The sequence below is a fragment of the Gouania willdenowi genome, chromosome 3 (genome assembly GCF_900634775.1).
Source record: "Gouania willdenowi chromosome 3, fGouWil2.1, whole genome shotgun sequence".
Lineage (NCBI taxonomy): Eukaryota > Metazoa > Chordata > Actinopteri > Blenniiformes > Gobiesocidae > Gouania > Gouania willdenowi.
In genome coordinates, this window is record NC_041046.1 from 6,557,735 (window position 1) to 6,580,391 (window position 22,657).

At 38.4% G+C, this 22,657-nt stretch overlaps 2 protein-coding genes across 2 annotated transcripts in view; both read left to right on the plus strand.

Moving 5' to 3' along the window:
- LOC114458012 (CD81 protein-like) overlaps window positions 1-14,603 on the plus strand; it is a 41,014-nt gene extending 26,411 nt beyond the window's left edge. Inside the window, exons 3-8 of the mRNA XM_028440247.1 lie at window positions 5,977-6,074; window positions 7,578-7,652; window positions 9,385-9,504; window positions 9,623-9,721; window positions 11,470-11,553; window positions 13,145-14,603. Of these exons, the coding sequence (XP_028296048.1) occupies window positions 5,977-6,074; window positions 7,578-7,652; window positions 9,385-9,504; window positions 9,623-9,721; window positions 11,470-11,553; window positions 13,145-13,207 (539 nt within the window). The 3' untranslated portion in view covers window positions 13,208-14,603. The remainder of the gene's footprint in view (window positions 1-5,976; window positions 6,075-7,577; window positions 7,653-9,384; window positions 9,505-9,622; window positions 9,722-11,469; window positions 11,554-13,144) is intronic.
- On the plus strand, window positions 14,131-21,997 carry LOC114458962 (low choriolytic enzyme-like). The gene is made up of 9 exons (XM_028441351.1): window positions 14,131-14,147; window positions 14,372-14,493; window positions 19,491-19,538; window positions 20,362-20,409; window positions 20,497-20,652; window positions 20,756-20,876; window positions 20,952-21,130; window positions 21,710-21,791; window positions 21,865-21,997. The coding sequence occupies exons 1-9, from the start codon at window positions 14,131-14,133 to the stop codon at window positions 21,995-21,997; spliced, it is 906 nt and encodes a 301-aa protein (XP_028297152.1).
- Window positions 21,998-22,657: the final 660 nt, after the last annotated feature.

Consider the following 22,657-nt stretch of genomic DNA (forward strand, 5'->3'; position numbering starts at 1 on the left):
CCCACTGTAATACAAGTTTTGCATGTGTGGTTTAAAATATGCGTTGCTTTGAAATATGAGCTGTTCTTATAACATCTCACACTCTCCAAAGGCTCCTCTGCCAACTGAACCAGTGAGATGTACGAGCTGATGGATGGAAGTGGACGGAGCGTAATGGAAGGGAACCCATGAGAAAATTAAATAAAGACACAGGAAAAGACATTTAACCAAATGGAACGGCTGGAGGACATAATTCGGCATGAGGAAGGCATTACATAGAGGACAGATAGGGCCCAAGCCCGAGAGATTGAGGTGTGTGTGTGTGTGCGTGTGTGTGTGTGTGTGAGAGAGAGCTGCAATAGAAGAGACATGAGGGCACTTTGCCAACATATTGATTTCTAAATGAGGCTCAGTGAGCAGAGGAGGGTCGGGGTAGGTGCACCAAGTACAGCAGCAGTTAGTGGTCTATAATCAAATCATGTCTGAGCTGACAAGCACAAGTAATTATCCGAAGGCTGAACCAGTGGGCGCGCACTGTAGCTGTTCCGTGGCTGTCAATCAACGTCAAATAACTTTTTTAAAATAAACTTCACAGAAAAATCAGCACTTGAACACATTGTAGGGTGATAATAACTAATGATCACAGCAGAGTTTAGGTTTGAAAAAAAATTATGTGAAGAGTATTTTAACTTTACAGTTTGACCCACAGCCCATCTATTTTCATTGAGGATGCAGGGTTTATGACCTATACTGCAGCCAGTCAGCAGGGGGAGCTCTAAACTTCACTTCCCCGGGGGCTTGTCCCATCCATTCTTTTTACAGTCTATGAGCTGAACGTCAACAGCTGCTCTGCTAGCTGGTTTCTGCTTCGCTGAAACCAGTGAAACAAAGCTGTGGTCACATGTTCCACTGCTTATTCACATCAATGCCAGTAAGAGCCTGGCTCAAGAATCTGGTTTTTGTCTGAGTAAATGAGTAAATGCTGTATTTATTTTTCTAATGGCAGACATTACAGACGTCTCTATTAAGGTAGATTACCGTCCAATCTCCTTGTCTAACCTGTTGCTATGGGCAGGGGGCAGATGCAAGCAGGGGTGCAAACTCAGAACTGAGATGCAAATGTATAGCCTGGAATCCATCCTAATTTCCTTGTATTATTCATATAGGCGATTAGTCTGGAATCACTCACCATCGTTTAAGTTCTGGTGGCTGAGCGGTACGGAAAAAACACGCGCAGAGTAACCTATCAAACGGTGAGTAGACCTAATGACAATAGAGCAACAAGCGTAGTTCTTTTTCCCTAAACGGAGCCAGCAGACAAAAACAGCGTGTAGAACGGTACAGACTTATGGTTTTAAAGCCTCTTCTTGTTGTGGTTTCAACAATATATCTAGGTCTTTTAAAACAGAGCAGAGCTCAGTTTTGAACGTGTTTGTTTTGATACCGCTTGGCGCATGGGATATGAAGTTTTTTCCGGTTCAGCTCTTATTGGCTCGATCTACTCTGGATCAAGGAAGTGGGCAGAAACGGCAGCATCACCTTTCTTACAAAAAGTAAGGAAGCGGGTGTGGCTTCGCCAGGCTAGCAAATGTAGTTACTGCACAAATGTTCTGTGAGGATCGTATTGATAAATACAACTGAGGTGCTTTTGTGTCCGTGACGCAATATTTTAAAATTGGAGGTAGTGAGTTCATTTGACCTCTTTTGTCATTTTAACAATTAAAGGGATCAGCAAAGGTGTAAAATAAGGCTGTGAGCACATCCCTAGCCTCCCTCCCACCAGAGGGGTTTAGAGCGACCCTGCTGAAAGTTTTGCGTTAAAATTCAAAAGGATCACCAAATACAGTATAACACTTTTTTTTTTTTTACTTCAATAACGCTTTTTTTTTTTTATTCCAGGACTTAGCATTATTGTCCTGATTATTCTAAAGGTAGTGCTGGGCTAATGACCAAAGCCATATATCCCTATATTATATTATATATCGGGTTGACAATATATGTCGAGTTTTTTGTTTGTTTGTTTGTTTGTTTTTTTTAGGAAACTGGTTGTTATTTATTTATTTTTTATTTATTTTTATTTTTTATTTATTCAGTTTATTTCCGACATGGTTACATTCACTTTTTTTTTTTACATTTTTTTTTTTTTTTTTTTTTTTTTTTTGTACATGCCGAAAAAGGAGACGAGAAAAGCAGTTTGCTTATCTGGGTCCCGTCCCGTCCCCTGTTTTACCATCGCAAATTTACATGGGTTTACATGTCTCTCTGGTCAAACATTCTTGAGTTGTTCTGAACAGTCCTTTTTTGTGTATTCTCATCTGTAGTCAGTGTTGTCTTTTTTTATTATTTTTTTTAATTTTTTATTCCTCCTTCTCTCTATCGTTGTTTGTGTTGGCCTTGTTCCCTGCCATACGTTGTTAGCATTCCTCCAGTTCAAGAATAGTTCCTCTTTCGAAGGTGTTTGGAAGGTTTTTCCCTTTTCATCCATAATGTCACCACTCGGGAATGTCTCTTTTGGACACACAAGTTTGCAGCTTGTTTTGTCTCTACATCAAGGTTAATCCAGCTGTTGTTAGTTCTATTGGCAGTGTTGTATTTTCCACTGTTAGATTTAACTTGTATAAACACATTATTATATCTTAGTTCATAAGCAAGGTAGTAATTTCATTGTATTATATCTTAGTTCATAAGCAAGGTAGTAATTTCATTGTACAGGAAAACGTGTTTCTAACTGCACATATGACAATAAACACTGAATTTAAATTTAATGTAATCCTTAATCACCCCACCACCTAGCAATTGAAATGAATAAATGACAGACCTTTTTTACTCTTGGTTTCCGCATTTAATTCAGTCTCCATAAAATAATCACAGTCTGAGTTCAGTGTTTATATAGATCTGGGTCCATATCCATGATTACCATCAGTAATGTTGTTGTTTAGGTGGATCCTTCGTATTTTACCAAGTCTTCCATCGTTTTGATGAGGATTGGTTTTCCGTTCTCTTCTCCCAGTGGTGTGATGTAAATCCTGCAGTTCCTTGTCCACGTTTTTAGAATCTTTCCTCCCTTTTTTATTTGGCGTGCCTTCCATGCGATGCTTGCATTTTTTTTTGTCAGGCTTTCATTAATAAAAACCTTCGTTTCCTTCAGCTTTCTTCCTTGCTTCAGTAGTTGTCCTTTGAATTTCTTATTCGTGAAGGTTATTTTTACAGCTCTGTTATCATTTTTCTTTGGCAGGAGATGGCAGGAGTTGATGTTGTCAGGGTTCAGGACAATGTCCTTCGACTCCAGGTAGTCAATGACCTGTTGTTCAATCGATTTTGTTTCTTCGTCACTCGCGTAACTCCTGGGTTTTATCTTTAGGCCTGTGATGATGACATCTTTCTCTCTTTCCTTTTGTTCCAACTCTTCAACCCTGGCGTTCAACAATTTTATCTCTTCAGCATTTCTTTCATTCTTTTCTTTCAGTACCTTTGCTTCGCTTTGTAGGTTTTCCAGTGAGTTTTCCAGCGTCTTTTCCAACGACTTTATCTCGGCAGGTTTTGTAGACCCTCGCGTATCATCTCCTTGACCTCTTCCAAACCCGAATTGGGTTCTGAAGGGCCTCCCTGCGGTTTTTTCACCATTTTCCTTCAGTCTTGGGCCCAATTTTTCAGGCTGTTCAGCTGTTGCCAGCTGTAGCCAGTAAACACATTTTCTAATGATTTGGAGCAGGGTTCAAAGTTTCAAAGTTCCGCCCCAAAGTTTTAACTTTAGTGTGCATTTTAAATAGTTTATACATTTTAAAACACCCATTTTAATATCTAAAGGCCTACATTGTTTTTAAACTTTACATTTCAAGCATGTTTAAAATTAGTTCACTCACAGGCCAAAAAAACTTAAACATACCCCTGATGACAACTGCGCTTAGACGGAAGCTGAAGGACAGAAACACCTGCCCACTGACGAAGTGGAACTTAACTACAAACACACAATAACTAACACACACACACACACACACCTTCTGAGCGACACAGACACAGAAACGGAGACAGAACACGAGATAGACAGACACACCATAATGATCTCACTCTCACACACCTGTGCACACATTCCCTGTGATCAAACGCTTTCAAAAGCCTCCCTCCATAGACATGAATCAACACTTTAACCCAACTTATCACTGAGGAGACAAAGGCAGAAAGCCTCATAAGTAACTGGAGGGAGAAACATTTCCACTTTTTTCTTCACATCGGTGTGAAGATGTTTACCGCAACTTTTTCGTGTTTATTTTTTTTCGCATGTTGTATCAATTTTTCTCATACTTGCTGTTGCTTTCCATTCTTTGAGTAATGTCACTTGTTCAAGCCTTTTCTAATAAAAGTATGTATAATTCATGCTGACATTGGATCAATATCGGTATCGGCCAATCGGTATTGTATCAGAAGTGAAAAAGTTGGACCGCGACACCCCTAATAAACTGCATAGTAATGCTGTTTGTTAACTATGGATTGATAAATAAATACATCCCTGGTTGGGAATCACTGCTTTACATCATGTCATGAAGCATCTCCAGCATTCACACATGCTTACAGAACATCTCCCTCTCAAACTATAGCTGTTTCTTTTACAGTTTTTCGCTAAATAAAAGCGATATTTCTAAAGTTTTGACAAAGTATAATTGCGCTTTGAACGTGTTTCCATTGACGGTTGTTTAGGAGCCTCGTAACTCCTGTGAAATCTCATCCCGCGAGACTTTGTTGCAGTAAGATGGGTGCTCCAAACCTCCGTATAAAACTCCGTATTCCTTTGTTGTTTCACTTCTAATGTAGCACTAATCATTTTTAAGTATAACGCTAAGAAATATCTGGGTTTCCTCTTCTGTCCACACGTACCGCGCCATGTTTTCTCAGAAAGAATTGGTCATGTAACCAGGTGCGTCACATCCTGTGACGTGTAATTACATAAAAAGTGTTTCCATTGAGCTTTTGCAACATATTTTAGCATCGAAATGTCTAAAGAACCTCTGAATGAAAGCTTAAAAACTTTTTAGAGATATTTTAATGTTTTTGTGAAATTCAGCTGTTTCCATTGCCAGTCTTTATTGGGCTATTTAGATTTTGTACGTATTAAGGAGTAATGGAAATGCGGCCATGTCGCGTTTCGCTACATTCCGCTGCATCACTTTGAGTTTTTACTAGTAACATATTTGAAGTCTACTAGTACTACTAGTAACACATAATTTTACTAGTAGACAGTTTTGTGATATGAGTAAGGTCTGTTCACACTAATGCTCCAAAACTTTTTACTCGTAAAACTACATTTTAATACTACAAGTACACTCAAAATCTTCTCATTAGTAGTATTAGTAAAGCCAAAACATTCACTGGTAGTACTAGTGGATCTAATGAAAATAAAGTAGGAGGGAATAGAACCAAATCCAGCTCTCTGAGTACTAGTAGTAGCACTAGTGACACGTTCTGCATCACTAGTTATGTAATTTAGTAATGTAGTCATTTATGTTTAAACAGGTTTTCATACACTGCAGGAACTGAGCACATATTAGACATTATTTGTTCTCAGGATGCAGGAATACATCATGTGTTAAAACACAAGACTGACGAAGATCTCTGAAGGCTGTTCATTGCGTGCGACTGTTAAGTCTTCAAAGGAAGACTTCTCACTCTTTATCTTCTTTGTGCTACTGGCACATCCACCCACTGCAGTCCCATCAGAAAACACACTGAGTGGGTGAAGGACAGTGTGTTAAGTCATAAAGGAGGAGCTTTGCAGGAAAACACTTAACAAAATTGTCTCAAGCTGGAAGTGATTCACTTCGTCTGCTTTCCTACAAATGTGGCCCCCTGCTGGTTATCAGATCCTACTGCATGCATGTGAACGTGAACGGGAGGCCAATGTGTGGGAAAACCAGAGCTAAAGCATTCTGTTCATTTAAAATTGATCACACCTCTGCTGTTGTAGGTCCAGACTTGAACTCTCTTTGTTTCTTTGTTGCACAGGCGTCCACATCCTGATCGCCGTGGGAGCAGTGATGATGGTGGTGGGATTCCTTGGATGCTACGGTGCCATTCAGGAGTCTCAGTGTCTTCTGGGAACAGTAAGTCACAGTCATGTGGAAAACCTACCCTGTTGAGTTTTTAAACAACACATGGTGCAGGATGTGTTTCTGCAAATCCCACATGTTCCTTATCCTCCACACAAGACAATGTACAGTTATGTTCCATTGAGCCACATGTCTGTCTAATTTTGTCGCCTCCAAAGTTAACGAGCAGTTTTACTCCAAAAAGTCACAAAATGACAAAAAGAAAACTCGTAACACATCAAACAAAAAAACTATACAGAATGACAGAAAACTATGCAAAAATGTGCAAAATGACCCTGAAAACACACAAAACAACAATACATGAAATAATAACAAAAACATACAAAAATTACAGAAAAGCGCAACAACAAATATACACAAATATATACAAAAATTACAGAAAAGCACACTAAACAACATCAAATATACATAAAACAACAAAAAATGAGAGAAAAACATACAACAGCAAAAATACACAAAACAACAACTAAGGCACTCTTGTTATTTTCTGTATTAATATTCAGATTGGTCCTCATTCTAACGATGACATGAAAGTTGATAATTTGGCCCAGATCAGAAAAAAAAAATCACTTTTTTTTTTTTTTTTTTTACTTGTCCGTCATTTGTTTTCACTGCTCAGTAACAGATGACATCACGTCCTGTTGGTCTCAGCATTGGTTTCTATTGGCTTCTCATTCATTGTAAAAGCTGTAGCACATGAGCCGTCACTCTCTAATCATTAAATCTGTGATCAATCTCGTGGGTCTTATGAGGATGTGCACTTAAGCTAAACACTGTCAGCTGATTGGCTCAGCTGGAGAGCTCCAAGCTGAGAAGAAATACAAATATTGTCCAGCTCTGATAAACGTAGCATCAGAGGCACAGGCAAGGTAAAAGTGAAAATGAAACTGTTTATAATCTCACTAATTTAAGCATTGACATTTGTCAATTATTGCATTCATTCCTTACTGCTTTTACTGCAGCAACAGTGTTGTTTTTGGTCTGAATTTTGGATTTAAATTCTTCATATTTTTAAAGAATTATTGCTCAATTGTGACGTAAATTGCTCTCCAGTTCCTCTGTGATTGTGATTGCTCTGACGCTGTAATTTCCACCTCTGTCACAAGAGTGCACACGTAGCCAGGCTGAAATTAATTTGTTTAACTTAACGAGTCGTAATCGAGATTCGTAGGACAGTTTCTATCTGAAGGAGAATGTTTGGTTGGATGAAGCACGCTATAGCCCGCATATAATTCTCTAGCTTTGTAGTATAGGCCCCAAAAGGTTACAGAAAAGCACACAAAACAACAACAAATATACTTAAAACAACAACGACACTTTTATTGTTTTCTGTATTAATGCGTGCCACTCCCCCACCATGGGTACCTCTTCGTTGTTGGTTTTTATGTTAAAACTCAACAGAAACTTGTGGATATTGGACGGCTTTTAATAACACTGACGTCTGCTTTGGTCTTGCCTCCAATATTTCTGTCTAATGTTTCTGACCGTGTTCTGCAGTTCTTCGCCTGCCTCGTCATCCTGTTTGCCTGTGAGGTTGCAGCTGGAATCTGGGGCTACATGAACCGGGACACGGTAAGACTGAAATACCATAGATGGTTCCAGGGAACCTTTTAGCTACCACCCTGAGCTAGCAAAGCTTCTACTATAGCTGTACTCTGAGAGGGAAAGATTACTGCAAATAAGTCGGCCGACTTTGAAACTGATGCATAGCAGGCATTCATCTCCAATGTGATTGAAATATTACACAAAGACAGTTTGCTTTGTAAATAAAACATAGACAGTGTGAGTTTTGTTTGTTAAAAGAATGAAACCAAAAAGTTGGACACTGTAGCAGAAAATCCGGTATTAGCCTCTAAGAAATAACAAACCAAACACCACAAGAGCAAAATAAATGTATACAATAAACCTAAATTAAGAAAAGGGATCAAATGTACACACACACAAAATGCTGACCATGGAGATAATACATTGTTGTAATTTTGCTCACCAATGGAGCAATGGCGCCCCCTACGTTCAATTTTCAGCAACGTGAGGAGGATTTTCTGTTGTTTTTTTGTTTTTTAATCGAAGTCATCGCCCCGCTCCCAACTTACCGCTTACCGGGGATGTGGAGTTGGTTACCTCGTTGAGCCCTCTCCGCTCTCTGGTGGGGACGGAGCCCCCTCCCCCTCAGCAAGGACTGTCCTCAGTGCGCCCCAACACGGGGACCGGACCACAACAGTTGGCGCTAGTCGTTCTTTTAACAATCCACCTTTTGTTTTGGTTTTGTTTTATATATATTTATTTCTTTTGTAATATGATTACTTTTGAATTTGGTGAGTTGATATAAATAAAGATAATAGTGAAACATTTGTTTGGTTACTTTAATGAATGGATACTGACACAAACATCTTGTTTAAAAGTATTAAATATTCACAAAGTGAGGAAAAGATGCATGAAAAATTGTGATAATTGTTAATATCGTAATAATCGTTAATTAATCGTAGCACCCTGAATCAAAATCGAATCGTGAGGTCCTAAAAGTCCTAAAAGTAAAGCAGTAACAAAGATTAAAAAAAACAACTTTAGCTTTACTTAATTTTGGCCCTCAAAGAGTTATACATTAAAATTTTTCCTGTGCTGTGAAAAATTCCTGGTGAGAACCCTAAATCTACATTATACAGTGAAACAAATGAATATTTATAATCGAGACCCGATCCACTCATCTATTATTAAACCTTTATATTTAATTCCTGTTTTTCTTTTCCTAGTTTTTCATATTAGAGAACAGTACAAACATGGAATAGGCAAGAATGAGTAATGATGATGCATTAATGCATCTTACAGAGAAGAAAATAATCATGAATAGCAATAATAATATAAATATTAGTATTGCTGTGGATCCAATACTGCACCAATATACTCATTAAAGTTCATCGATATCAGGAACAAGTAACATTATTGAAAAAAGTACTGTGAATTATAATGAAAAAAATAGTAAATGGATAATAAAATAATGTCGATAAAAATGTATAATGGTAGCTTTTATTTCCACATGCTCGCTCACATTGTATTTCACAATAAATGTTATTATGCCAAAGTAAATCAAACAATTGTTGACTGAGCACACAAGATCGTATCAGTAAATAACAATGGAGGTCAGGGTCGTTTTCTTACATTTTCAGCAACGTTAGAGAAACTTCACTGATGAAAATGTTTTGTTTTTTTTTACATTCCTTTATCGTGTTTGCTAATGGAGATGTATTGCTTTTGTCTCTGTTTGCTTTGAGAGTTCATTGATGAAGCATTTATATGTCTTTGCCAGGTTTCCAGGGAGATGATCATCTACTATGACTCAGTCTACGATAAAGCCATGACACAAACCATCACCAACTCTGAGCAGAAAAAAACAATTGGCTCCGTGCTCAAGGTCTTCCATGAGACGGTGAGAACACACACACACACACACACACACGCTGCAGACAGACACAATAGAAGGCTTGCAAAGGCTCACCCCTGGTGGTAAATGTGTGTAACAACATGTGCTGTGGTGTGTGTTTCAGCTGAGCTGCTGCGGTAAAGGTCAGGGAACCTCGATTCTGACTCAGCTGACGGACAAACTGGGAGTGACCGACCTCTGCCCCAGCAATGGATACACGATCGTAAGTTAAATCTGCAACCATTGCTCCAATAGGTCCACCACAAAACATGAACCAGGAAATTCCACGCCTCGCTTGTTTATTTACATCAATTATTTTTATTTTATTTCTTTATTTTTTACCATTTCTGTATTTAACGTCTGAGGTTGACACACGTAGTGGAATATTTAATGCATGCTTTCCTTTTTCTGCTGTGCTTAATATGTGTGTATTAAATAAATGTCAATTTGTCTTAAAAAGGAAACAAATTGTCTGACATGAGTGATAGGCTTTATTTTCTGTTGTGTATTTAAAATTGAGCAAAAGTATATTTTTATCAGTTACTTGATAGAATCACCTAAAAATGTGACACCTGCACTCAAAGAACTTTATTGTTATTGTTCTAAAATGATGTTAATGCACATTTTATGAGTTTTGAAGAATAGTTATATTTTTTTTATAATAAGTTACATTTTATACCAATTTTGTAAAAATATATATAATTTTCAAAGGGACAGAAAACCTTTGGGATCCTATGTAGTAGCACACATTACTGAGTTATTATTTTATTTTTTTCCACTGTTGCCTTTTTTATTATTTTACCTTTTCATGTTTACTTTTTGAAAAAATCTCACTTGAGATTTAAATACGTTTTTGGACCAGAGACTAAATACAAATTCACCTTTTAAATGACTTCAGTACAAATATCTACCAATGAATAAAATAATCAGTGGCTCCAGAGTTCATTCTTATTCTGTGCTGACCACACGCTTTATTTTGAAGGCCTTACTCCTGATATTTGGTAAGGGTGACCCTATCAGATATTGATGACTGATATCGATCGAATATCAGCAAAAAGACACAAATATCTGGTATTATTGGCCTGTGTCGAAATCAGGGGTGTCAAACACATTTTAGTTCAGGGCCCAAATACAAAGTAGTTTGATCTTAAGTGAACCACAGATTTTAGGCAGGAAAAAGAACAACTTCAACATTAATGTCCCCCAGTTTACACTTCAACGTATAAATGAATTATGTAAGGTGCCGACAATATCCAATAAGTGACAAATAACAGTCTCTGATTAATTTTTGTGACCATTTATATTTACTGTAATTTGGGGAAATTATGTTAAAAAATTTGAGGAAAATGTAGTTCTTTGAACAATTTGGGATTTAAAATGACTGCAGTCATGTGATAAAAGTATTGTGGAGTTTAATTTAATGTGTATATTTAGAAGGGGACATATCATGAAAAATCCACTTTTGCAGTTTTCTTGATCACTTATGAGGTAATGATAAAATGTGAAATACAACCATCCATTTGTTTGTTTGTGGTCTTTGTAAGTCTTACAACACAGAGAAAATTGCTCCGTTTCAAATTTTCTAAGATTGTGACATCACAATCTTTTTTTTTTTTTTTTTTTTTTTTGACATCACAATCTAAATCGGGAAAGAAAAATACACTCCCCTTTGCTGGTAACTCCACCCATTGATCTGTTATATCGCCTCGTATCGCTGATCCGATGTGTTTGTGACACAATGCGACGCAGCAGTTTGACAAAACAAATGATTATCGCCTGCATAAGTAGGCCGCTAAACAGCCTGATTATAGAACTGCTCAGAAAGAGGATAAAACTCTGGGAAAACAGGCGAATTTGGGAAAATAAACCTCAAATACTATGTTTTTGGGGTTCTTAGAACAAATGGAGATGGGTGAAAAATTGCATAATATTTCTCCTTTAAGGTTTGAATGCCTTCTTCTTCTTCTGCAGAGCTGCCACAGCAGGATCCAGGAGCTGTTCTCAGACAAGATTTACCTGATCGGTATCGCCGCCATGGTGGTTGCTATTATTATGGTGAGAACACACAGAGATAAAGCTTATAAAGAAAACACTGTGGCTGCACCAAAGAGCCCAGAAAAGGAAAGTATGGATCAGAAACAGTGCAGTAGGAGTTGGACGTGTTGACGGAGCTCAAAGATATATTATAGATATATTTATATAGATTGTATCAAAGTGTTGATGAGCATCTGCTACAGTTTGCACAACTTTCAAAATGTCAGGCATTGGATACAGTTACTAATGAAACCATTTGTTTTGAAAGTGCATCACTGCATTAAGTGTGTTACATTTCCCCCTTCTGCACTTACTGAGCATGCTCAGTAGGGTTGGGGTTTTGATTAGTGACCAGCATTTTCCCCCAATTACAATATAGTTATTTTCCCTCAAAAGTCAATTACAATTATGTTCTCAATTACTAATGGAATTGACCCCAACCCTGGTGTAAGCCATAGAACTGTAACATGGTTTCACAGGTTTGTGTTTAATTAAATATGAATTGAGTTTTTATAGAATTTCAATGGCAATTACAATGTCAATTATCTGAACTCAATTAGAATTCAATTCTAATTACAACAGAGTGTTTAAAATGACAAGCGATATCACATGAGAGGATGTGTTGTTGTGATGACATATCAGCACTGGTGTGATCTGGCCGTAGATAATCACTCCAGTGCTGATATTTTATCATAACAACACGACTTCCAGTGTGATTTTGCTTTTATACAAGCGCATTTTATTAGTGAACAGTAATAAGTGAGAAGAGAATATGATTTGTGTTTATTTAATTAATTTTCTCCACCAACAAAAGTAGTTCCACATGTGGAGAGCACAAAGTGACTGTGGTGTCTAACCCAAGATGTAACTGTAATTAACGATATTTGCTTAAACTCTGCTGTGATCATTAGTTATTATCACCCTACATTGTGTTCACGTGCTTATTTTTCTGTGAAGTTTGTTTTAATTATTTGAGGTTGGAAAACAAGACTTTACGTCATATATGACGATGATTGACAGCCATGGGTCTTGCGTAGCTCTCTTTGTGAATAGCAGGTGCGTCGTGAAGGAAAGCTGAGACGCCATTTAACGAGATATTTGAGTGTAAATATATGGTGGTTTTGTACTAATGTCTATGATCTGAACAAGACGTTGGTAGAATTTCCAGCGGGCAAGATGCGCATGTTCTTGGCGTAGCTGGGCTGCATAAGTCATCAGGGCAGTACGCTAAATGGGCGGGCCGTGTTACCAAGGCTCCACCTGCCAAACCCTACTGTGCAGACTCTGGTTCCAAATGACGTCAAATATTCAAAATAAAAGCGCCCCTAAGCGCCGTATTTTGGCTTCAAGAACGTTGAGTGGGAACTGCTACAGTGCACGCCCACTGACTTAGATCAGCTGATGTGATCCATAAGAAGTCCTGGTGCTGTTGTTGCTTTATATCAGAACTCTTGAAATGTCTGTCATCCAATCAAATCACTTGGTCTGAACTATCTGTTGTATAAATGTAATTAGAATTATGTCATAACTGTAATGAATTATGATTGGAACACATCCAGTTCTGCAGACCAAGCTTACCTTCTTTCTGTTTGCTGCTCTTTTTTTCTTTCAGATCTTTGAGATGATCTTCAGCATGGTGCTGTGCTGCGGCATCCGCAACAGTCCAGTGTACTAGAGTCCCGTGCTATGCCCCGGCCCCGCCCCTAAAGAAAGGACCGCCTCCTTTTCTTTTCCTTTGTAACCAGGAATGTCCCATATATCGCTTGCTGGATTTAGTCAGCTTTTTATGAGTATCTAACCCCCCCTCACAGAGCGTTGCATGACAGTGTCAGTGAGTTGTTGTTAGCCACAGAGTTAGCATTATGTGCTAATTCCTGCCTGACGCTCATCAGTGACATTCATCAGTCCAGGTGCTGTAATGGTTTAGTTACTAATGAGTTCTTACTGCTTTTCTTCCGACACCGTCTTATATTCAGATTGTTTGAGATGTTTTTTTAGTGTTTTCTGTATAAACTGTATATAAATCTATAGACAGTGCTTTATGTCAGCCTCAGCATGGACGTCGTATGACAGACACTATTCCTCTGTATGCTGTGCCTGTTTGTAGCGCTCCACGTTAGCACGATGATTTAGCTTCTGACTGGCACTAGTGAGCCCCATGCACGCACACACACACACACACCCTGCCTGCTGGAACTGAAGCAGTTAATTTCTAAAGCTGGAACCAAAGTCAGAGACGAGACGTGAGGCGTATTGTGCTGGTGTTCTGTGTTCGCTGGTCATCGTGTGTTCATTTAACTCAGAGGAACTGAAATGATGTATGATTCCTGTAGCTTTAAACGCTAACGTACTGGCCGCGCATGCCCGTGTGTAAACTCACAGCTTGGTTTTTGTTCCTCGTCCTTCAACAACAAAGCGCCACTGGTTGATTATCATTTGACAGTTTCAGCTTCATTTCTGGATGCGGTTCCGGTCGCCTTATCTAGTCCAGTCCAGTCTAGTCCGGTCCTGTTCTTAATGCTGCGTTCCTGTTATTGCATGTGTATGTGTACGCCCACCACAATAATTTAATCTGATAATAAAAAGCCCCGCGTACACATGAAACCAGTGGAACTGTGAGGTGGAACAGTTCTTCCTTTGGTCACTGAACTCTACATTTGGAGCCTAAATGTACCCCTCCTCCACACGGGTCCAGCTTAGTCCTTCAGTTCCATCCCTGCCTTACAGTTTAGCCTGAGAAACATGTTGTACTAATGGAAATAATGAAGGCTGTAGAAAAAAACTGTTTGCCTTTCTTCTTGTATTGTGATCATAACTTTGTCTGGTTTTGTCATCGAAGGAGTCAGAACAGGAAGGCGGGGAGGTTCATTGGCAGTGAGGGACGAGACCTCGGTCCTGATGGGGCACTGTCCCGCTTGCTTTTGATGTTTCTCAGAGCTTCTGGGACTCGGTCGACCACAGGCGAGGTCACATGACGCTGCCTTTGTCTGAACCCACTGCCACTGGAAGACCACCTCCCTGCCCTCCTGTAGATGTTGGTTTGCCCGAGTTTAAAGGGATTAAATGTATTTTACAATAAACAAACTTTCTGTTGTCTTTTTTTTATCACAAGATGATGTTTTCAGCTGCTTTGGTTTAACAAACATCAACACAAATCAAACCATGAACACAAAACGGGTTATATTTTATAAATTGGGCTGACAATACGCTGTCATATCTGTCATTAGCATGAATTAAGTGTTGTTCGCTAAATTATGACACTTTTGGAGCTATGTTGGAATTTTTTGGGTTATGTGGAGGGATCTAGTGGGGTTAGGTAGGGATAGAAATTTAGTGAACACGGGTCACAGGAACCCCTTCTCCTTCTTTATAAGAGTAAATTAAAATAAAATTAAAAAAAATAAACTATGTAAAAAATAACTTTTTGATAAAAGAAGTAGAGGCCTGCAGCTTCCTGTTAGTTTAAAACCCAGATTATCGCCCCAAATTAAAATTTCATCAAATAAATAATTAAGATTTAGATATAAAAGATGAAGTGTTATGCAGGGATGTGCAAAGGGGGGAGGGGGTTGGGGAAGCGTATGGTTTGGGGTTTCAAGGAGTATCGGGTTAGGGTTTAGTGTGGGGAAGGTTAAGGTAAGGAAAATAGGTAGGGTGTTAGGACCTGGGAAATCAAAAGTGGGAATAAATGTGTTTAAATACATAATCAGTCTGTAAAACCAACTTATAAACAAACCATTATATATATATATATACAGTCATACAGGTGAGCCCACCATTTAGTAGTGTTACCAAAGTTGTAAATTCTTTGTTGAAACGGTGCCGTTTTAAGCAGTTTTTACAACTACAAAATTCAAATTAAAAGTTTAGTTTGACATTTTGTTGGCATATAAATAGAGCAAATATACTAATCAAAAAAATAGTTCCTACATTGTCGCCTAAAGTTTCTGGCATTCTTCACCTCCAGCCTCGTATTAGTATATTCCAGGTGTAAAAGTAATGGATTACAAGTACTCACGTTACTGTAAGTGAGTTGCTTTTATGGGTACGATTACTTTTTTGAGTATATTCCTATATCAGTCATTTTACTTAAGTACGTTTTAAAAGAAGTAATTTGTTACATTTCTTCACCCAAACGTAACTGAGTAAATTATTATTTTCAAATGATCAACAGACATTTTGAAAGTACAAAAAGTTAAATAACCAGCAACAATTAAATACATCACATCATAGCCGACCAAGCAGATTAAACGTAGTGTAGTATTTTAGTTTTATTAGGTTGTAGAGTATTTTTCTGTTTAAAGTTCAAATGTCTGTAACCCATTGGTTAATAATGAATGGGTCAGTTTTTCTCACTAATATCACTTTATCAAGCCTTTTCTACCATTCAATATTACAAAATTAATCATAAATGTTTGTATGATTTGTGCTGATATGAGATCGGATCGATATAAAAAAAAATTAAAAAAAACACCCCAACATAATACAGATGAATTTACTGAAGGCATTGGAAAGTCACTGTGAACTGGTTCATTAAGATGACTGAAGGCGCTGCTGCTGAGAAGTTGGCAGGGTGTCACAAAGTACAAATACTTTGTTACTGTACTTAAATACAGTAACAAAGCTGGAGGAGCCTTGTACCAGTTTTCTACAAGTTTTTAAAAATGTTAAACTCAAAGCTGCTCTGGGTTTTATTGAACAAGTTTAAAAAAAAATGTTTTATTATTTAAGTACATTTGTTTAACTTTTTTTTACTTAAGTACATTTGGTTGCATGTACTTTAATACTTTTACTTTTGCCAGAGTAATTTTTTATTCAAATATCTATACTTTTATTTGAGCACTGAAGAATAGTACTTGCCTCTGGAAGTTGGAAACTGAGTCATGGAACTTAAAAAACAAGAAGAACTAGAACTGCAAGCAGTTAATAAAAGGGGGCCAAGCCTTCCCGTGCGACTCGGCCCCCAGGTTTCGTGGAGCCCGTGGAAGTACGTCACGAAGGATGACGGGCTTGTGGCCAACGTGCCATTTGCTGTGAACAGGTGGATATGAAGTTTTGGAAGATGTGATTTAAAGTGTGAAAGTTACAGGCCAAAATGTGTTTGCACCCATTATAGCGCCACCTAGTGGTGCACTTTTTGGTATGTGTGATCTGTGTGCTCTTCTATAGTTAACGTGTTAATATCACAGCCCTCAACATAATACTTCTGCTGAAATAAAGGTTTGTTTATTTATATGTTATGTAGTAATAAGCCATGCCCACATTGACCAATCACGATTAACTTCGAGATACGGTCCCAGGAGCGACCCAAGGTCATACCCACCAAATTTGGTAAAAATCGGTTGTGCCATTTAGGAGATATAATTTTCTCATAATTGCAGTGCCCCCTAGAGGCCTAATTTATTCAAATTTGGCTCATACACCCACAGTCACATGTCAAACAAGGATCTCAGAATTGGTGGTGTGAGCAATTATTTTGACCAATATTTTTAACAGTTTGCGTTTTAATAGTTGGCTAGAGAAATTTATGCGTTAATATTTTGCGCATATTTTGCCTGAACAAATTTTTTTGCTGAACTGTAGATCAGGTCCAAATGAAGACTCTACGTGCCAAGTTTCATGCTGATTGGACAAAACCCCAAAAAGGAATTTGAAAAAGTAGGTTTTTGATATGTAGTGACTAACAAAGAGTAATGTGCTGTGGGAGTGGGCGTGGCCTATGTCAGAAAATGCGACTCTATGTAAGGAACATGTGGATATGAATTTTATGAAGATGTGAATTTATTGTGAAAATTAAAGGCCAAAATGTTTTTGTAATTATAGCGCCACCTAGTGGTGCAATTTTTGATATGGGTGGTCTGTGTGGTCTTCTATATTCACCCTGTAAATTTCACTGCCCTCAACATAAAAATTCAGCAGAAATAAATGTTTGTTTATTTATGGGTTATGATGTCATTAGCCACACCCACTTTGACCAATTGCGAATAACTTTGCGATATCGCCTCAGGAGGCACCCAAGATCATACCCTCCAAATTTGGTAAAAATTGGTCATGCCATTTAAGAGATATAAATATTCATTATTTGTAGTGCCCCCTAGTGGCCTATATTATTCAAATTTGGCGCATACCCTCACATTCACATGCCAACTATGGATCTCAGATTTGGTGTTGTTACCATTTATTTTGACCGAGATATGCGCCAGTTCGCATTTTTATAGCTAGCTAGAAAACTTTACTCGTTAATAATTTGCGCTTAATTTACTCGAACAAACTCATTTTGATAACAGTATATAACGTCCAACTGAAGACTCTACGCGCTGGTCCTCGGAGCATACGCGGTTCCCTGGCCCCGCGGGCTTGGCCACCTAACTAAGAGTTAAAGCTGCAGTATGTAAATTTTTTGGTTTCATTTGGTCATAAATTTATCTATGATCATATTTGATCAAAATCTTCTGAGAGGATTCTGGAGCTCTGTTCCTTCTCTTGGCTGTGTATTTGAGCTTTAGAAATCAAAGAGCGTGACACTCTTTTTCAGCCAATCAGAATGCTCAATGAGCTGTTTTAGGGCAGGACTATTGGCTGCCTGACTAAAGTCGATGTGCCTTCACGTCCTCTATAGTAAAAGTACAATCGTGGACGTTCCAATAGTAGAAGTCTCCATCTCTGCGTTAGGCACAACGGTTACACGGCAAAACAACAGTCTAAAGGCACAAATATTAGCCTGGCAAATATTTTAAAAATATGTTCTCTTCTGGAAGAAAGCATTAATATTTGTACATTGGGTTTTCCAAAATGGTAAAATAAATTAATATTATATTCTTGGTTTTTAAAAATGAATTTCTGTTTTCAGAAGTTACAATATAAGAGCAAACGGTTTTTAGGTTTTTGTTGCTGAAGATGGATCTGGGACCAAATGAAAATTTGCTGTATTTTGCTCAACTTTCTTCACTGTGCTCTGTTTTTTTTTCTGCATGGCTTTCCAAACTCTACAAAGTGCTGCTTCAAAGGCTTCCCTCACATGGTGATAGTGAAATGACTGTAATCACATGACATTGGCTAACATATTATCTTCCAGAAATATTTATTCTAATAGGGCAAATATCGACGGGTAGTGCATCGTACATTCATGTATGAGTGTCCGTCAGCATTAAGATTGCTGTAAAGTTTTATTTTCATTACCATCGAAATATGTACATTTCTTTACAGCCTATAATTAATTTTCACTGAAATACAGAACAAAGAGTGTCCTCCATCAGTTTAAAAAAGGACACATATTTTATGTTTAAAGAATTGTTGACAACTCTAGACTGGACTGATGTGAAGAGAATAAAAACACCATTTAGAACAAGGACCAACTTTACATTAACACAAAAAATGTTGCCATTTTGTTATTTAAAATGTACATTTTTTTCAGTTATTTATTTGTAATCATTTTGTGTGTTTTTGTGGTTCTTTAGTGCATTATTTGTGTATTCTGTCATTTTGTGTGTGTTTTTAATCATTTGGTGTTATTTTTCTGTACTCTTGTGTATTTTCTGTAATATTGCTGTATTTTTGCAGTTTTTTTGAGTATGTTGTGTAATTTTGTGTATTTGTTTTTAATTCTTTAGTGTATTTCTCTGTAACTGTATGTGTTTTTGGCATCTTATTTTACATTTACTTTTGGGGCAGCACAAAATAAGACAGGTGGCTGCATGTGGCCCCTGGGGCAATCAGTTTCCCATGCGGTCCACACAGAGATCAGATACAGCAGCTTTTAATGTTTGCGTAAAAAGTATGTTTCCAATATTTACACACTGCACATCTGTCTGTTTCCCGTCTGTCTGTGTGTGTGTGTGTGTGTGTGTTCTATAGGTCTGAGGCCCATCACACTGATAAGGTTCCACTTTAACTGATTCTGCTGTTACAGTATGTTTGGTCCATATTTGGAGCTGCAGATAAATCTCAACGTATATAAGTCGTGGACTCCATCCTCTGCTTCACTCGTCTAAACACGATCCAACAAGGTGAGTTCCTCTGCACACATGGAGCTGCTCCACATCATGAGTTCAGATTGTGTCTCTAATGATTCCTGTCCTGGTTCTGCAGATCTGCAAAGATGACTCGCCTGTTCACCTTCTCAGCTCTGGCTCTGGTGCTGCTGTCCGCCTGCTGCTGGGCCCACACTGAGGTGTGCATCCGGAAATTCATGTCTCGATGTTTTTTCAAAGAATAGCGATATACGATGTAAATCTTGATATTTTTAACTAAAAATAGTCTTACTAAAAAGACAATTCTAGGTCAAATTTGCTGATGCAAACGGCCACACAGGCACATTTATTTAAAAAACAGTTGCATAATATGTGCCACATCGACAATCTCTGAGAAGTGATAGTGCGTGTTAGTAAGTTCTGTAGTGTGGCTTGTTTAGGGGAAGTTCTGTGTTAGGACACACTCAGTAATCATCTAACTGTGCTTTTTATGCTCTGAGAAGTAGCGAAATTTGCAATTCCTAATACAAGTATTTTAATACAAAATAAGCTTTTAGCAATATTGTAATTTTCTACACCACCAAAATGGAAAACTCGATATATTTCAAATCCTGATATATTGGATATGCCTAACTTTCACTCAGACTGCTGCAAAGCTACTTTCTACAGACATGAGGCTTCAGTCAATCAGAGACTCATTTTTTGAGCTTTTATTCTCAGACCTAGTAAACTAAAGTTCTGTTTCTGTCTCTTTGTCTTGTGCTAAAGGAACAAACAGGTAAGTAAACCCTTCACTGATTGCAATAGTTTGTGTTTAGTGTGCAGTGAAGTGACGAGTGCTGTTGTTCTCACTCAACAGATGAGCTTTCTGTCTCTGAACTTCTGGAGAGGGCCAACGGTAACCTCGGTGAGTGAGAGCAGCAGCTTTACCACCTTTTCAATCATTAACTGAACTCGACTCATGCTGAAACTTCTGTCTGATCTTTTTTCCAAGTGCGTTCTGCCGACGAGCCCCTCCTGATCGAAGGAGACATCGCCCTCGACAGCGAAGCCGAGAGGAACGCCGACCCCTGCACCAGCCGTGGCTGCCTGTGGAGAAAGAATACCGACGGAAAGGTGTATATCCCTTATTACATCACCAACCACTTCTGTGAGTATGAGCTTCATACACCATCTGATCATTTGGTTGTGGTTTGATCAGTTTTAAAAACATTTTTTCACGCTCAAAGGCTAAATGTTTGTCATTCTATCAGCTTCCAGAGAGAAGTCTATCATCACTCGTGGACTGGAGTCCTTCTCCTCCTTCTCTTGCATTCGCTTCAGGCCCAGCAGAAGCAATGACCACGAATGGCTGAACATTGAGTCCCAGAACGGGTGAGTCCGGTCTCTCATCATCTTGTGTTCCGCTTCAAAACTCATTCAGAACACTTCCCCGCTCTTTTCCTGTAGCTGCTGGTCTTACGTTGGTCGTCGTGGCGGTAAGCAGGTAGTGTCGCTGGCTCGTCGTGGATGCCTTTACCATGGCACGGTCCAACACGAGCTTCTCCACGCTCTGGGATTCAACCACGAGCAAACTCGCTCTGACAGAGACAATCACATCAAAGTCCTGCTGCAAAATGTTGTGTCTGGTAAGTTGGATCTACTCAGTAATCATCTTATTTTATTGACAAATAAAGCAGTGTATCATGTGCATAGCAATGGAAATGTATATAACGTTACCTAGCAGAAGCATATATAATGTATAGAGTATTGGTCCATGATTAACACTCAGTTGCATCGTATCGACCAATGCCAATACATGATGAAAAAAAGTTCTGACCTTTTTTTTGACAAAAATCAGGTCCTCCAAATCTGCGACATTTTCTCTCGTGTGTAGGAACATTTGTTTTTCGACAACATGAAAACACGACCCTGCATTTGGTTCAGAGCAGCAGCTCCAGGCCAATACCAATAGCTTGCCTTGGCATGATGCACTGAACACGTAACTACGTGTTTCTGTAATCAGGGTAGCAGTGATAGTTGGGAAAGAGAAAAACACAAGGCGCTGCATTTGAAGAAGAGTTTGATGCTGTAAATGGCATCGCCGTGTTATTAGTTAGTACTTGCTGATACTAGCCTTTTAGTGCTGTATCGGGGCCCCTCCCGATACTAATATTGGTATCAGCGCAACCTCCAATCTTACCTTATGTATTTTGTGTCATTTGTAGGGATGGAGCACAACTTCAGGAAGATCGCCACTCTGAATCAGGGAACTTCCTACGATTACAACTCTGTCATGCAGTACCACAAGTAAGAACAGCCAGTGTGTGCGTGTCTGCGTGTGTGTGTTTCTCAGTTGACCTACTCAAACCTTGTGTTCCAGGTATGCCTTCTCTAAGAACAACCAGCCCACTATGGTTCCCATCCCCAACGCCAACGTCTCTTTTGGCAACGCTAAGGAAATGAGCCGCACCGACATCGCCAGGCTCAACACACTCTACAAGTGCTGTGAGTAGAATTGAACCAGCAAAACCATACCAACATGTGCACATACACACTCATTTATTCTTCTCTGTTGCTCGTTTTTTCACAGAGGCTGCCTAACATGAGTGGAAGTCCAGTTCACCGAGTTTAAACCAGGACAATCTGTATTCAGCACGGAACCTCCATCCTCTGAGGAAAAGGATTTGTTTGCTTCTCTTTCAAATAAAAACAAAGACGTTCAGAGTGATTTTTTCCTCATCAAACTCTTCTTACGATGCTTTCAAATTGACTATTGTCAGTGTGCCTGTAAAAAGTCAAACCATTTACTTTAGATAGATTGATGCTGCATTAAACGCAGCATTATGGTTATAAAATACTTGGAGACCAAAACCACAAAACATTTTTCTGCAGGAATTGCCAAATACCTCAAATATGTTACTAGTAAATACTCACAGTGGAGTGCCACAGGTGGCAGTTGCTTAGTGAAGCTATAGTAAGAAAAAACAAACAATGGAAGACATATGGTCATAATAAAACAAAAATATATTTTAAAAATCAAATTTCTGAGATAAGGCTATAATAAGGCACAATTTTTTTTTTCTTAACGCATAAATATGGTAACATTTTGATTTTTTTTTTCTGAGATAAGACTATCATAAGACCAGTAAGGCATGAAAAATGGCTCAAATGTG